The sequence below is a fragment of the Pipistrellus kuhlii genome, unplaced genomic scaffold (assembly GCF_014108245.1).
Source record: "Pipistrellus kuhlii isolate mPipKuh1 unplaced genomic scaffold, mPipKuh1.p scaffold_m20_p_4, whole genome shotgun sequence".
In the NCBI taxonomy this organism is placed as follows: Eukaryota; Metazoa; Chordata; class Mammalia; order Chiroptera; family Vespertilionidae; genus Pipistrellus; species Pipistrellus kuhlii.
This window is the reverse complement of record NW_023425540.1, coordinates 8,296,273-8,312,229: the sequence shown is the minus strand read 5'-3', so window position 1 is coordinate 8,312,229 and position 15,957 is coordinate 8,296,273. Positions and strand designations below refer to the sequence as shown.

The following is a 15,957-nucleotide window of genomic DNA, read 5'->3' as shown; positions in this document are numbered from 1 at the left end:
GTCTTGCCTTGCAGGTGCTTGTGACAATGGTGAGCAGATCACAGAGTTCTGAGTGAGGCAAGTCGGTGAGCAGAGCCTGGGGTGGCCTGTCGCAGTGAGAAAATCATGGCCCCAGGTGTAAGTTGATTGACAGGTCCTGTGCAGTCTCTCTTCTGCCATACATGTATGCAACACATACACCCAGAATTTTTGAGGATAAAAATTGGATAAAAGTCTACACTGGAATGAGACCAGGGAACGGAGGACCCAAAAGAGTTCACATTTCTCTGGGATGGACATCAATTGTCATTTACTCTGTTGCCCCAGGTGGTGACCAATCTCCTGTTGTATGTTAATAGAGTCTGAAGGACCTTGACATTCTGCAGAACATCATGCCTGCCCACCGTATCCAGGTGGCTCTAGCATCTGACAGTGACAAGTAGAGAACCACAATGGTGGTGTAGGCAAACGGCTGTACTTGCTGCCTCTTGTAACCATATCAAAATTACTACTAAAATACAGAACCACCATCACTCAGAACCGCCTGAAAGGTGGCTGAATGGGAGTCCTACAACTAGGACTGTAAAGAAGTAAAGAAGAAAGTGCAGGAGGGGAGGACACACAGAACAGGATGGCCCGACACCCATGTGTGCCGTTATTTTAATTGGGAGGGAGATTGTCCCTATCCCTGCGGAGGCTGCCTGTGAGGAGCAAGGGGTCCCAGCTCCACACCAGTCCCCAGCCCAGGCTTCCAGAGCTGGGAAGAGAAGGCCCCAAACTATAAAACCCAGCAGGGCTGTGGCTGAGAGATGGGGAGACTGCTGGAGACCCATTTAAAGGGCCAGCACACAAACTTACTCAGACTCACATCACTGGGGAGGCTTTGGGCGACCCAGACACATACGAAGAGAAACTGGATTGTCTGGCATCCGGGCAGCTTTCTCCCAAACAGAGGTGTTTGCAGGGGTCATTGTTCCCTCATTGCTGGGGCCTCCCCTGTCACAGGGCTGACTGGCAGGCACCGTATCTGAGTATCAGCCCGTGGCACACTGCTCTGCCCTGGGGATTCCGAGACCTCACCCCATCCAATTTGTAGTCCCACCCAAGCTGTTTGCGCAGCTTTTCCATAGGAACTGCCAGTCCTGGCTCCAGGCTTCAGATTTTGCTAAAATCTCTTAAACAAGCTGCAGCTGGAGCAGCCATGCCCCACACCTATCAGTAAAAGGCCCAAGATCCGGCACCAGGCACTAGCACCAGCCTGCCTTGCTTCACAGCTGGGCCTTGTCTGGGCACCTCCAACACCAATACAAATAGCCAATAGCAGTCTGAAGATCTCTCTGTAGCTCCTGCCAGGTGGCTCTTGGCAGTGGCTGACTTTGCACATTCCTGGAGGCCCTAGAACCAGTACATCCGGTGCACAGCTTCAGACCACACCAGATTACACCTCTGCACACCCACAAGCAACACACTCAAGGGACAGACCCAGTGAGCACCTTAGCCCTGCTGAAGCAACTCCTGCTCCATAAGGGTGTCTCCTGCACAGCAGCTCTTCCATCGTAGACAGAGCTGGAGTTTTGTAACAAGAGGAGATTGCAAATCAAGCCAGAATCTGAGCTAATACACTTCTTTTTGGGGAAAAAGAATGCATACCTTAAATTTATATTTATTCAGAAATTATAAAAATATCCCCACCAAGGTGACCGTGAAAAAATTTAAAAAGCAGCAACAATGACCTTGGTTCATTATCAACCGTCTAAGACAGTTTATAAAATGGAGCACAATTTGGAGGTGTGCCTGATGCCTCTGTAGACACGGGACCCTTTCTTCAGGTCCCGATCTTTAGGTTCCGGGAGGATCACTACCGGGACACTCTCCAAAGCCTTCTTCCTTTGGACCCGGTGCAGAATGATGCGATAGACACCCGTGATGGAGCTGCGGGCATCCTGCCCTTGGTTGTTCCGGATGTGCTCCTCTGTGATACCCAAATGCTCTAGCGTGCTCTTGACCTCATTTTCTTCCTCTTTGAGGGTGCTGGTTTCTGACAAGTGTCTGGGGTCCAGCTGGAAAGGCTCCAGGGGGGCGGGGTAGGGCACCCCTTGCATCCACTCGTGGTTCATGATGGACTCGATCCCGTACCGCTCCGAGGGTGTGGGCTGCAGGACGCCCCGGATGAGGCGGAGGCACGGCTCCGACATGTCGGGGGGCACGTTGTACGTCCCCTCGAGGATGCTCTTCTTCAGCTTGGCCACGGTCTCCGCCCGGAACGGCATGGTGCCCGTCACCATGAAGTACAGGAGCACCCCCAGGGCCCAGATGTCCACGTGCACGCCCACGTAGTGCTCGTCCCGGAAGAGCTCGGGGGCGGCGTAGGGCGGGGACCCGCAGAACGTGTTCAGCGTCTCCCCTTTCCTGCTCACTGTGCTGAACCCGAAGTCGCCCACCTTCACGCAGGTGCTGCTGGTATAGAACACGTTTTCCGCCTTCAGGTCCCTGTGGATAATCTGGTTTTCGTGCTGTGGGAGGAGACGGAGGGGAGAACGGTCATTTCCAGAGCAAAACGCCAGCAGGAAACGCGCATCGGTGGCTCTGAGACAGTGAGATGATGTACAATACCGGGAACTCAGCGGAGATGGACCGGAGAGCTGCTCTGCCCTAACCTTTAGCCAAACAATACCCACTTACTGTAGGGATGGGATGGAAGGCTTTATGTTCCTGTGGGGTGAGGTTGGAGTCTGTCCCCCACGTGTGGACTCGGGAATCAGAGCCGGAAATAAGACCCAGATCTTACAAAACTACTGTTCCGGAACACAGTGACACAATAGTCCTTTGTTTTGAGGTCACCGATGGGTATTCCCGGCTGAGCAATCTCTTGACTAGGGTCAACCCCAACAAGGCGTGGGGGCCTCCCAGCTTGCCCACCACACTGCTCCAGGCGGCCCCTCCATCTCCCAGAGGTCAGGAGGAGGGAGGAGGTTCCAGCAGCAGGTGCGCTGTGGGTTGAGCCAGGCCCCACCCCTACCCTGGCGTGCTGAATCCAGACAGCCTTCACCTGCTCAGTCCCAACGACTCCTGGGATGTACCGTATTTTTTGGACCATAAGACGCTCCGGACCATAAGACGCACCAGTTTTTAGAGAAGGGAAATGAAGAAAAAAGGATTCTGAAACAAATAGTGTCCTAAAATATTTTATGTGCATTAAAACCCAACATCACAGTCATAAACACATGTAATCAACCCTGTAAAGTAAACAGCAGCATTTAGAACCATTTTAGAGCCGGGCAAGCACACAGAGACCACACAGAGCCGGGCAAGTAAAAAAACTTTTTTTTTAAAGTATATGTGTAGGCTATATTTGGACCATAAAACGCAGGGACTTTTTCCCCCCACTTTTGGGGGGGAAAAAAGTGCGTCTTATGGTCCGAAAAATACGGTACTTTATCGTTACTCTTGCTGATGTAGGTTCAACGCTACCCGCTGTGTCAGTGCCCCACCTTGTAAGATGGGACACGGGTGGGCACCTCATAGGGCTTGGGGAGAACTGTAGATGATGCTGTGTCTGCCCCGCTCAGCAGGGTGCTGACACCGAGTAATTACCCGCCATGAAATTTGGGACCACATCTGAGATTCATCCTCTGGAGACCAGAGCGCAGGGAGGAATGCCAGGGCCTGAGCTCCGGAGGACTCGGTCTGCACCCTCCACTGCTCGGTCTTCTGATTTATTTCTTCTCCTTTCCCCACTGCCCTGCTGTGTGAGGTGCCTGGCTTGTTCCTGGGCCCGGGAAGGATCACTGCAGCAGAGGCCACCTAATGACAGGCTACAGCGCCCACCGCCACGGCCACTAGGCTCTTCTCTCCGGCTCCCTCCCCCTCCCCCACTCCTCCTGCCTGCTCGCGTGGGTCCCCAGGTCACCAATTCCCTGCTGACCCCACAGTGTCCAGGCAAAGGAGTGAACTAGAAATAGCCTCTCTACTAACACCCCAGACAAGTGTCTCTTTTCTGCCCGTTGGACTGACTGAGACCTGGGCGCAGAGGGCAGCCAAACGTCTGCACTGAAGTCGTGAAAGTGGTGGTCGGGTCTGCAGTCAGTTCCTCCTGTGCCCAGCAACTCAGCCAGCGCCACAAAAGGCACTGGAGCTCAGCCCTTCAAAGACCTAGCCCTGCCAGGCGTGGCTCAGGGGCTGAGCGGAGATCTATGAGCCAGGAGGTCAAGGCTCAATTCCTGGTCAGGGCACAATCCCAGGTTTTGGGCTCGATTCCCAGTAGGGGGCATGCAAGAGGCAGCCAGTCAGTGATTCTCTCTCACGGTTGATGTGTTTATCTATCTGTCTTCCTTTCTGAAATCAATAAAGAACATATATATCTATATCTATATCTATATCTATATCTATATCTATATCTATATCTATATCTATATCTATATCTATATCTATATCTATATCTATATCTATATCTATATCCACCTAGGGAATGTGCTTTAGGAGCCCAGATTTAGCTAAAGAAGGAATAAGGGGCTAAACTAGTACACCATAAAGTGTGAGCACAGAGGCAGCAAGAGAAAGAGGAGCTCACGGAAGTCAAGAAAGATGGGTGGGAGCTGCTGTGAGGTTGAAGGGGGTTTCAGAGAGACAGGTCAGAGCTGGGTCGTGAAGGGTGGATAGGAGTTGGAGTGTGAGCCATGTTGACGGGGGACAGGGCATCCTCAGCACAGTGTCAGGAAGGCAAGGCCACAAAAGAGCGAGGAGCTATCTCTCTGGCTAGAACAGTGGTTCTCAGCCTTCCTAATGCCGTGACCCTTTAATACATTCCTCATGTGGTGGTGACCCCAACCATAAAATTATTTTCGTTGCTACTTCATCACTGTAATTTTGCTACTGTTATGAGTCGTAATGTAAAATACCTGTGTTTTCCGAAGGTCTTAGGCAACCCCTGTGAAAGGGTCGTTTGACCACCCAAGGGGTTGGGACCCACAGGTTGAGAACCACTGGGCTAAAGGTTGGAGAGATGGGTGTGACCAGTGTGGGTGAGTGTCATCGGGCTGCTCACAGTGACTCCTCCTAACTTCCAGAAGCCAGGAGGTTCCTGGGTGACGCTTCAGAGGCAAGAAGAAGGAGCACAGCCAGGCTTCTGACCAGCAGAGAAGGGGCTACTGTCTGCCCTGTGGGACTGACACCCTCCGGGCTGCTGCGTGGTGGCGGTCGGAAGCCGCACACTCCCACGGTGGGTAGAATGAGAGCCAGCCTCGCCTCACTCGCCCACTCACCATGTGCTTCACAGCAGACACGATCTGGGAGAAGATGAACTTGCTTTCCGGCTCCGAGAGCTTCCCTTCGGTGCTGATCTTCCCGAAGAGCTCCCCGCCCCCCGCATACTCCATCACCAGGTGCAGCTTGGACAGGGTCTCCACGACCTCGTACAGGCGGATGATGTTGGGGTGGTGCAGCTTCTCCATGCTGGAGATCTCCCGGGAGAGCAGCCGCTGGGTTTTCTGGTCTAGCTTGGTCTTGTCCAGGATCTTAATGGCCACCTTTTCTGGAAAAAAACAAGAAGAGAACGTGCCAGTGTTCGTAGGCTCGTAGAAATGTAGAACCAACCCAGCTGCAGCGGCTCAGTGGTTGAGCGTCGACCTAGGAACCAGGAGGTCACAGTTTGATTCCTGCCTGGTGGCGTTGGTTCCTGCAGGAGGCAGCCAATGAATGACTCTCTCTCTCTCTCTCTCCCTCTCCTATCCTCTCAGAAATCAATAAAGATATATTTTTAAAAAAGAAAGGAAGGAAGGAAGGAAGGAAGGAAGGAAGGAAGGAAGGAAGAAAGAAAGAAACTTAGAACCCAAAGGGACCTAGATCAGCCCCTTTATTTTATGAGATGGAGGTTAAATGGCTGTCCCCAAGCTCACAGAGCTCATCCCTGATCTTCCCTGCACAGGGCCTGATGCCAACTCCTGCCTCCCAAAATGGCAAAATCCAAATGTGCATGAAGGTGCTCCATGATCGAGCCCTGCCTGCATTGCCCACCGCCCCGCCCACACTCTGTGGTGCGTCGCAGGTTCCAGCCTCCCCGAACTGCTTTCACATCTACAAATACTCCCAGGCTGGCTCACACCTCCATGAGCTTGACATCCTCGCTCTGCCTGGAGTTCCCTTTTCCCTGTGACTTGTACAATTTCTCCTCAAACCTCAGGACCCAACCCTGGCCTTTCCAGGTCAACTGACCCTTTCCTGACCCCTGCAGGCACAGCTGAGCACACCCTTTGTTCCGTGCAGGGTGGCATCACTTGCCGATTGCTTCCTGTCTGTCTCCATTACATAGTGCAGGTCCCTATCCGGCTAGAATGTGCCTCCTTCATCTCTGTGAAAGGCCCGGGAGAGTGTATTGTATTTTTGAAAAGCGGGATGAGCGAGCTGATAAATAAATAAGTTGGGAGAGGAGAAGAAAGCGTTCAGGGAACCGGAGACAGAGTGGCGGGAGGAAGACATGGGGCGAAGAGGTCGGGAAGGGCTCACCGGAGAAAGGGACAGGCTCCGCGCCTCTTCGGCTGTTCTCGGTGACAGCAGATGGGACATGAAATATTCAGAGGCCAAGTGCATCATCTCTTTTGAGAAATTCCTAATCAGCCCGATTCTAATCATGATGGCTTCAGCTGACCTATCAGCTTGCAAGGCCCGGGGGAACCTGAGCTGTTCGCCACAAAAATAAACGGCGGCCTGGACTGGAGCCTTCTTTCTAGAGACCAGGGCAGCTGGCACCGGTGTAACACCACCGTCCTGAGTGCTGCCCCACGGGAACCCTCGGCTTCCCCAGGAAAGTCCCCGTTATTTATCCCACGGAGCCCCCCGTGTCCGTGTTTCCTAGGACCCCTGCGACCATCTGGCCCATGGGCTTTGTGTGGGGACCGTACTGATAGGAATGGCAACCCATATTGCCCATCCTGGCATGGCCTGGCTATGGGACAGGCACTGAAATCCCCAGCAAGGGTTCCCAAACCACTCCCAATGAGTCACCTTCCCCGGTTAGAGGCACAGCTTTTAGAGGAGCGTTCCCCTTTTCTTCCCATTCCCGTCCGCTCAGAGGAGCCAGCTGTCCCCTCTCCGTGGACAGCCTCAGTCTTCTCGCCCTGACTCTTCTCGTCCTCTTTTCGTCATCCTGCCCGAGGTTCTGTCTCCCAGCACCTGAAGCCACCTGTGTCCAGCCCCTCGCGTGCTTTGCACCCAGGTTTCCCTTCCTGCCCCCTTTCCGTTCCACTCATTCTCATTTTCCTGCTCCTTCCTCTGCTCGGGGGTTGGGGGCTCGCTGATGGGTAGAAGCCCAGGGGAGAGATGGGGCGTGCGTGGTGCCAGGACTAGGGCGTGAGAGTCGGGAGGTGCAGCTGGGATTCCTGTCTCCTGTTGCATCAGGCTAACATGCTGTTAGCTGCGATACATTCTCTGGCTTGTTTGAACTTGCTTGTTGATTTGATTTCCCCACTGCCTGTGCTTTTGACCTTCGTCCCCTTTGGCACATGGATCCCGTAACCAGAGGGTGACTGGCACCTCTGACAGGGCAGCCGGTTAGCAGTGAGGATCTCCTGCCAGCGAGGCCACCCCAGGGCCCAGCTGGTGCGCCGATGGAAAATGTGCTCTCGCAGCTCAGGGACCAGAATTAGCTTAACTCCGTAATGGCACAGCCACCTGAGGAATCCAAGAAGGAAGTCACGGATAAATACCAGTTGTTGTTGCTTCTCCATCCTGCCCAGCCCACGCTGGCGCCGGTCTACGGAATCAGAGGCTCCTGTCTCTGTGGTGGACATGTCTGTCACGCTGCCCACCTTCTCAGACACTCCTGTCGGGACCTTGGCCGCTGTCGAGAGTCAGGGGGCCGCGGGACCCTAAGGCTGCCGCTGACTGGACATGGGAGGCCCTTGACCCCACGGTGGCCCGTCATTGACTGGCCAGTGAGCAGTCATACGGGGGCGGGCAAAAGCAGGCTAACAACAATAATAAATAATACAATAATATGTGAATAATAATACAAGAATAAACTCTGTGATACTCACAATGATAAACCTGGTTTTGCCTAGCCCTGTGTTCTCTCTCTTTATTTTTTATTTATTTTAAATATATGTAATTGGGGATAGAGAGTTGGAGACATCAATGAGAGAGAAATATCGATCAGCTGCCTCCAAGGTACATACGACCAAGGTACATGCCCTTGACCGGAAATCGAACCTGGGACCTTTCAGTCCGCAGGCCAATGCTCTATCCACTGAGCCAAACCGGTTAGGGCTGTTCTCTCTCTCTCTCTAAACTCTGAGCTGACATAGAAACATGTGGATGGAGACAGACAAGAAAGCTGAGAGCGTTCCGCATGTGGCTGTGGGACCCGCAGCCACCGTTCTTGGCCGTGTGCCTCTGACAGCGGGCAGAGCAGCTCGGGCTGGGGCCTAGGAGAGGACAGGTCAGGGCGCTCTCAGGGAGACGGCAGAGCGAGCCCATGGGCTTAGGAAATCGTAAACTGTACGGAGTTGCAGGGGCTCCTTTCCTGTGTTGTACCTCCCTTTGATGATGTCCAGGCTTCAGCTAAGCAAGCGGTGAGCGGGGAAGAGCTGCTGCACGAGGACCCAGCGTGACCGGTACCCACCGGCGTGGGGTGCGCCTTTGGTGGCCAGCAAGGAACCCAGCCTCAGTGAGGATGGGCCAGAGCAGGCTGGAGCAGAGGAGGTCCGGAGAGCACAGCCCTTTCCCCCAAATGCACCACAAGCAGCAGCCTGGGGTCAGCAGGGCAGACTGGACCCGCTGTCCCCGGACTGTGTGTCCGGAGGGCTCGCGGCCGGTCTGCGTCATTGGTATTGACTCGCAGGCGCGGACGGGAGGCATAACCAGCGCTTGGCTGCGGGTTGCCTTGGAACCAAGCCACGCTCCACGTCAGCAGGACAGAGTCCCCGCAGAGTTTTTTTTGTTAATCCTCACCTGCAGATATTTTTCCCAGTGCTTTTTCAGAGAGAGTGGAAGGGAAAGAGGGAGGAAGGGACAGAGACAAAGGGAGAGAGAGAGAGAGAGAGAGAGAGAGAGAGAGAGAGAGAGAGAGAGAGAGAGAGAGAGAGAGAGAGAGAGAGAGAGAGAGAAACATCAATGTGCAGGAGACACATCGACTGGTTGCCTCCTGCACTCATCCTGGGGAGATGGCAGGGAGTGAACCCGCAACCCAGGTGCATGCCCGGGACCAGGAATCAAACCTGTGAATCTGCCGAAAACGGGTTGGCTCAGTGGATAGAGTGTCGGCCTGCGGACTGAAAGGTCCCAGATTTGATTCCGGCCAAGGGCCTGCACCTTGGTTGCGGGCACATCCCCAGTAGGGGGTGTGCAGGAGGCAGCTGATTGATGATTCTCTCTCATCGATGTTTCTAACTCTCTACCCCTCTTTCTTCCTCTCTGAAAAAAAAAAAAATCAATAAAATATATTAAAACAAAACAAAACAAAACAAAAACAAACACCTGTGAACCTTCGTGGCATGGGCCAAGGCTCCAACTACTGAGAACACCAGCCAGGGCCCCACGGTGTCTGAGTGAATCCATTTGCATGGTGTAGGGGGAGACTTTGGAGTCAGAATCACCTAAGATGGAACCGCTGCGGCCACAGGTGACTTCTGTGTGTCTGTGTCCCTGTCTGTAAAGTGGAAACATACACACTGTCCTCACCCCCCTCCTGTGAACATGAACTGAAACAGCCGGGGGCAGGGCTCGGGTGACCACACGTCCTTGGCTTCCTGGCCCCGGACCCCCGGCCCCGCCCCGCCCTGGGTCCCGCTCCCCCGGGGGCCGCCCGGGGGGGGGTGCAGGTCCTACCTTTGGTCAGGGAGTGGACCCCCAGCTTGACCTGGGAGAAGTTCCCGCTGCCGATCTCCCCGCGGATGCGGTAGAAGCCGATGCGCTTCCCCAGCGTGATCTCCCTCACCACCTTGTCGTCCTGGGCCATGTCCCGGGTCAGCCTCTCGAAGGGCGTCAGCCGGCGGGCCGGCCCCTCGGCCTCCTCCTGGCTGCCCTCCGTGGGGCAGCCGCTCTCCTCGCTGCCCCGCCGGTCCCAGCGGCCGCAGGGCGGGCTCACCGGGCCGCCGCCGTCCACGCACACGGCTGTCATCGTCATGGCCCCGCCGCTCAGGCCTCCATCCCAGCCGGGGGGCGCCGAGGGGGCCCTGCGGGCGGGCGGAGGGCGTTAGGGACCCCCGGGCCCCAGTCCATCGGAGCCAGAGCCGGCCTGGAGGAGGCAGCGGAGCCCCAGAGCTTGCCCGGCCCCACCAGGCCCGGCCCGAGGCTGCCGGCCTCCGGGGATCTCAGCGTCCCGATCTGTAAAGTGGGCTCACTGAGCAGGAGGGCGCTGTCCTGGCACCGCGGTCACTCCCGGTCCGGCTGCAGGAACTTCGCGGCTGCTGGGCAGGCGGATGCTCTGTGGCAGGCGGCTGGCCCTGGGACAAAGGCTCCTGCTGGCTCTTTCCTTTGAGGGTCAGAGGCTCTGTCACTGTGGAGGCCCCCCGAGGCCCTGGCTGCTGGCGCTCAGCTCTGTCCTTCCTTATTTCCCAAGGCTCTGGCCGCCGGCAGGTCACAGGACCCGAGACCTAATAATCCGGAGCCCCAGGAAGAGGAGGGCTGCAAATCAGCCTTCTGGCCGGGACAGGCGGGCCGGTGGCGGATTAAGTCCCAGCGCTGTCACGTTAGCCGCTGGCCTTTATTTAGACGAGCCTTCCCCTAAGCCGCGAGCGGCCTCACAAATTTGGCAGGTGCTCTTGGCCCTGAGGACAGAGAGGAAGACCAGGTGTTAGTGAGGCTAATGAACTGCACAGGGCGGACGGCGAGTGCGGGGCTGCCCTGGAAGCGCTGACCTGGGAGCTCTGAGAATTTCAGCTCCGAGGCAGGCAGCCTGCGGGACATGCCCGCTTACATGTGACTTCGCAAGAGGAAAAGGTACGTGTACCCGCTCCTCAGGCCTCATTTTAGCCTGCAAACACTTCTAGCAAAACTGTTTCTCTATTTTGTGGTGTTTAGGAAAACATGCGTGTTGCTTTGGGTTGCTGTATTTTATTTTATTTTATTTTTTTATTTTTTTATTTTTTATTTTTTTTAAATATATATATTTTATTGATTTTGTACAGAGAGGAAGGGAGAGAGATAGAGAGCTAGAAACATCGATGAGAGAGAGTCATCGATCAGCTGCTTCTTGCACACCCCCTACTGGTGATATGCCCGCAGCCAAGGTACATGCCCTTGACCGGAATCGAACCCGGGTCCCTCAGTCCCCAAGCTGACGCTCTATCCATTGAGCCAAACCGGTCTCAGCTGTATTTTATTTTATTTTTAAAATATTTTTTAAAAATTATTGTAGAGAAGAAGCGAGAGGGAGAGGGAGATAGAAACATCAATGACGAGAGGGAATCACTGATAGGTTGCCCCACACTGGGGATGGAGCCCACCACCCTGCCATATGCCCTGATTGGGAACCGAACCGTGATCTCCTGATTGATAGGTTGACACTCAACCGCTGAGCCACATCAGCTGAGAGCTTTGAGTTGCTTTAAAACCAGATTTTTAAAAGTATCATAGGATAGTCATGATGATAAAGATTTTCTGTTAACATCGGTTTTCAAAAGTTCTTACATTGATCCAAATAAAGATGTTATGCTTCCAATGCAGTCTCAGAGGTGGGTTCTCCTGCAACATCTTATGTATTTTTTGCTCCTTCTCTTCCTTCCCGCTGTCATTCTATGCCAAAGGCTGGATGTCCTCCTTGTCTTATTTCCTGGGTGTTTTTGGTCAGGTGTCGGCACCGGCCCAGCAGCTCATTCTGAAGGGGCAGGGGCAGAGGGTGCAAGTCCATGACATCCTCAGTGACAGGAAGTCCATGGCATCCTCAGGGACAGGAAGTCCATGGCATCCTCAGTGGCAGAAAGTCCATGGCATCCTCAGGGACAGGAAGTCCATGGCATCCTCAGGGACAGGAAGTCCATGGCATCCTCAGTGGCAGGAAGTCCATGGCATCCTCAGGGACAGGAAGTCCACGGCATCCTCAGGGACAGGAAGTCCACGGCATCCTCAGTGGCAAGAAGTCCATGGCATCCTCAGGGACAGGAAGTCCATGGCATCCTCAGTGGCAGGAAGTCCATGGCATCCTCAGGGACAGGAAGTCCACGGCATCCTCAGGGACAGGAAGTCCATGGCATCCTCAGTGGCAAGAAGTCCATGGCATCCTCAGGGACAGGAAGTCCATGGCATCCTCAGGGACAGGAAGTCCATGGCATCCTCAGTGGCAGGAAGTCCATGGCATCCTCAGGGACAGGAAGTCCATGGCATCCTCAGGGACAGGAAGTCCATGGCATCCTCAGTGACAGGAAGTCCATGGCATCCTCAGTGACAGGAAGCACGCCCGCTGGACCGCCTTCCTGACCTCCTTCCCTGCCCCCTCGGGAGGAAGGACTCACTTCCTCTCTGAGCCCCCGGCACTCTGTGCATTTCCTGCCACGTCTGGTCTCCGTGAAGGTGGGAACTGTAGGCCCTGCTGCCCCCGTCTCCCTCCGCTCGGAGCATGGGGCCTGCAGACAGAAAGTGCCGCTAACTGGGTGTTGAACTTGATTTTTGGATTTGGGCCTGGCCTTGGAAATGTGAGTTTCCACTGCTGTTGATGACATCACGGTGTTACGGGTGAGCTCAGGACGGCCTAAGGCACCTGCCCCTCATACTCCTGTCTCCCAGAGCTTGGCACTGTGCCAGGCACTTAGGCAATAGAGTTTCATGGTGAAGGGATGCATTAGCTTAGAATTCACCGGCCGTTACATTAGGCATGACTTAGTAGAGGCGAGTACCTTTTTGTATCAACCAATGACGCTCTCCCAATATTGGCTTGAATTCTTCTAGAAGGCTGATTTCAGTCCCCATGCCCCCACACCCCGACCTGGGCCACCTTCTACTCCATCTGGATTCTCGGCCCCATTTCCGAGCAGGTGAAAGCCAAGTTGGAATCCACCTCCACACTGAGAATTGCAAGACTGAGAATTGCTACAGGATTGAATGCAAGAGGCAGAGAACCCTAACCTTGCCTCTTCCAAAGGCTCAGGTGTCCCCAGGCACCGGGTCTCGCCCCCTGGAACCTGGTCACTGGCTCCCGTGCTTGCCCTGGACTCTTCTCAGCTCCCCTCCCCTCCCCTCCCCTCCCCTCCTGACCTGGGCTCTGTATCATCAACTCCATTCAGGCCTGTGATTTAGAATCAGGCTTTGGACTTGCTACCTGATTAACTTCAGGTTCCAATTGCACACAGAGGGGTCAGGCTCAACTGCCAAGTGTGGTCGGATTACATGCGCCCACAAATTAAATTTCCGGCACAATGGCTCCGAAACAATCCCGTCTTGCCTTAATGACCAGGAGACAGTTACTCTGGTCGATCAGAAGGAAGGCTTTATGATTTTAAAACATTGCTGTGGGTTTGTATTGAGGAAGATTTGTAAGTTGAGACAGGTTGCCAGCCAACTGAGGGAAAATTGAATCTCTACCTCCTGCCAAGATATATGCCAACTACATCACCTAAATAAAAGCAAAATAAATGAAACCATAAAATACTAGGGGGAAAAAAACCCAATTTTTTTCATGATCTCAGTGGTCAGGAAAGAGAACATTAAATTTGACTACATAAAATGGTAACTTTCCGTTTGCCAAAAAAAAAAAAAAAAAAAACCCCACAAATGCAACAAGTAAACTGGTAGGAGAGCTTCCCAGCATGTGTGATAGACAAAGGGCTAATTTCCTAGATAAAGCATTTTCACAAATCGATAAGCAAAAACACCAATATCTTAAAAGAAAAATTATAAAGAATGTGAGCAGACATTTTACAGAAAGTACAGGTGACTCTATACTATATAAAAAGATGCTCAAGCTCAATTGCAAAAAAAAATACACATAAAAACGATACCGAAATTAGATTTTTCTACAAATAAATTTGGAGACTACAGAAAATGTGATAATGCACTGGTCACAGAGGGAAACTCGTTACTAAGAGTCAGAATTCCTACAACTGCTTGGAGGACCATGTGGCTATAATAGCCAGTGAGGTACAAGTGTCCATATCCTTTGCCAGCAATTTCACTTCTATAATTTATTTTCTCCCTGTGCCTGCAGGGAGCTTCCAGTCATATTGCACTTAGAATGAATGTCCGGTCCAGAAGCACTGTATGCCTAAGCAAAGGCTCCAGAATAAAAGGAATGAACCCAACCAAAATGGTAACAACCAAAAGGCACTTGAAGGAAACAGAGCAATGCAGGAAACAGGAGGCAGAGGTAAGAGATAGCGTCCATAATACCAGAATAAAACGTGAGAGGGAGAGAGAGCAAGAAAGAGCTCTCTTGGAAATTGAAACGGAAGAATTGTAAAAAAAAAAAAAAAAAAAAAAAAAAAAAAAAAAAAAATTCTAGGAGAGATAAACAACAGTGAAAAAAGACAACAAAACCAGCTGATCATTTCCAAAGGCACCTAATTATTAGACTTTCTAGTGACACTCCTGCCTCCCATAAAGTAAGACACATGGTTTCTGTGTTTTACTTGAATGGCCAACAAATCTCAGAAATGTCAGAAAACTCTAGGTTCTCACAAATTCCAGTAGAATGAAAAGAAGCTTCATGGAAAAGATAAATTATGGTTGAGTGTGTAAATACTCATTTTTACTTTTCAAAATGTATTTCTCCCCCTCTGAATATGTTTCTTAGATGTGTGTGAATAGAAATCCTGACGATGGGCTGTGGGATTGCTATAAATAGTTTATATTTTTACTACTTTCTAATTACATCATATTGAAAAGTAAGCAAGCAATAGAAATGATGACATACCGAACGACAGATAAAATCTCCCTTTCTTAGATGCAACTGGGGTTTGTTGTCATTTTGCCTTTTGCCCTTCCGGTTTTGACTAATGTTTATGGACATTAATGAGAGCGTAGGGACCCAAATAGCCAAAACTATGGAGTCCCGCCATTGTAGAGGAGACCTCTGGCGAAGGCGAAATGGTCCTTAATTATTGACTTACTGCTGTGCATTAAACAAGATTAAACTGCATTAAACAAGATTAAAGAACACAGAGCTTGCTGGGTAATTTATTTTCTTGACTTGCAACCACTGTGGAAATAATATCAAAGAAAACCACCTCGCCTTCGTTGTCTTTGTCCGAGTTGAAGTTACAAAACTTCTGGGCAAGGCTCTCGGGCACCGGGCACCATGGCAAAAGAAGGCACTGACAGCCAAACCCTCCTCCCATTGGTGCACCTCAGGGGGAAATTACTAGCAAACACGCTTCATTTGAAAATCGAGTTATACCATCTAACAGTCATTTGCAACGCCTTAGCATTTGGCCGTGGCTCTTTGTTCTCACCACACATGTCAAGATACCCACGGGTGGAGGAGGGCGCAGCTGGGAAATCTGGAAGCAAATGGAAAACCAGTGTGAACCGGTTGTACAAGCCTTGCGGTGAACAGCGGTGCTGCTCTTGGGTACTACTGCCCCTTGCCCCTCCTGATCTCACGGGCTGCTTTCCTGGCCACTCGGCTGGTCGCCCTAGTCCCATTCGCCACCCATCGTCAGTCCACCCCGCCTGATGGACGTCAGCTCTTCCCGCACAGAATTCTCCCACACTCGAGGCTCCCTTGATGGTCAAGGTCACAGACTCAAGCACCGAGTGCCGGGCGGGTGTCCTATGGGGCTAATACGGCATCCACGCCCCTAAGGATGAAGAGGCCGGCGCCCAATTGCAGCCAGGGGGGCCACGCTGGAATGCTGGCTTCCTTTGGCCAGGCCTGCCCATTCTTTAAGAGCAGCTGGAAATCAAGACACTTTTGGAGAGCTCTTCCAAGGTTCAGGTGGTGGGTTGAAACATTGTATGGGCCAGTGACCTGAACCATCCGGCCAGATTTGGCCTTTAGGCTGCCAATCTGCAGACTGCTCTCGGTTTTCGAGGTACACCATCAGCACACAAGGG

At 52.6% G+C, this 15,957-nt stretch overlaps 1 protein-coding gene across 1 annotated transcript; it reads right to left on the bottom strand.

Annotated features, from left to right (window-relative positions):
• Positions 1-1,557: 1,557 nt before the first annotated feature.
• On the bottom strand, positions 1,558-10,735 carry NIM1K (NIM1 serine/threonine protein kinase). The gene is made up of 3 exons (XM_036411139.2): positions 9,799-10,735; positions 5,241-5,509; positions 1,558-2,492 (listed from the first exon to the last, which is right to left on the bottom strand). The coding sequence occupies exons 1-3, from the start codon at positions 10,094-10,096 to the stop codon at positions 1,743-1,745; spliced, it is 1,317 nt and encodes a 438-aa protein (XP_036267032.1). The 5' UTR covers positions 10,097-10,735; the 3' UTR covers positions 1,558-1,742.
• Between the last annotated feature and the right edge of the window lie 5,222 nt (positions 10,736-15,957).

Excerpts from the sequence above, each read along its gene's own strand:
- NIM1K (XM_036411139.2), bottom strand. The coding sequence starts at position 10,096 with ATGACGATGACAGCCGTGTGCGTGGACGGCGGCGGCCCGGTGAGCCCG. Across the intron at positions 5,510-9,798 it reads GGTCCACTCCCTGACCAAAG|AAAAGGTGGCCATTAAGATC; the intron begins GTAGGACCTGCA and ends GTTTTTTTCCAG. Across the intron at positions 2,493-5,240 it reads TGTCTGCTGTGAAGCACATG|CACGAAAACCAGATTATCCA; the intron begins GTGAGTGGGCGA and ends CTCCTCCCACAG.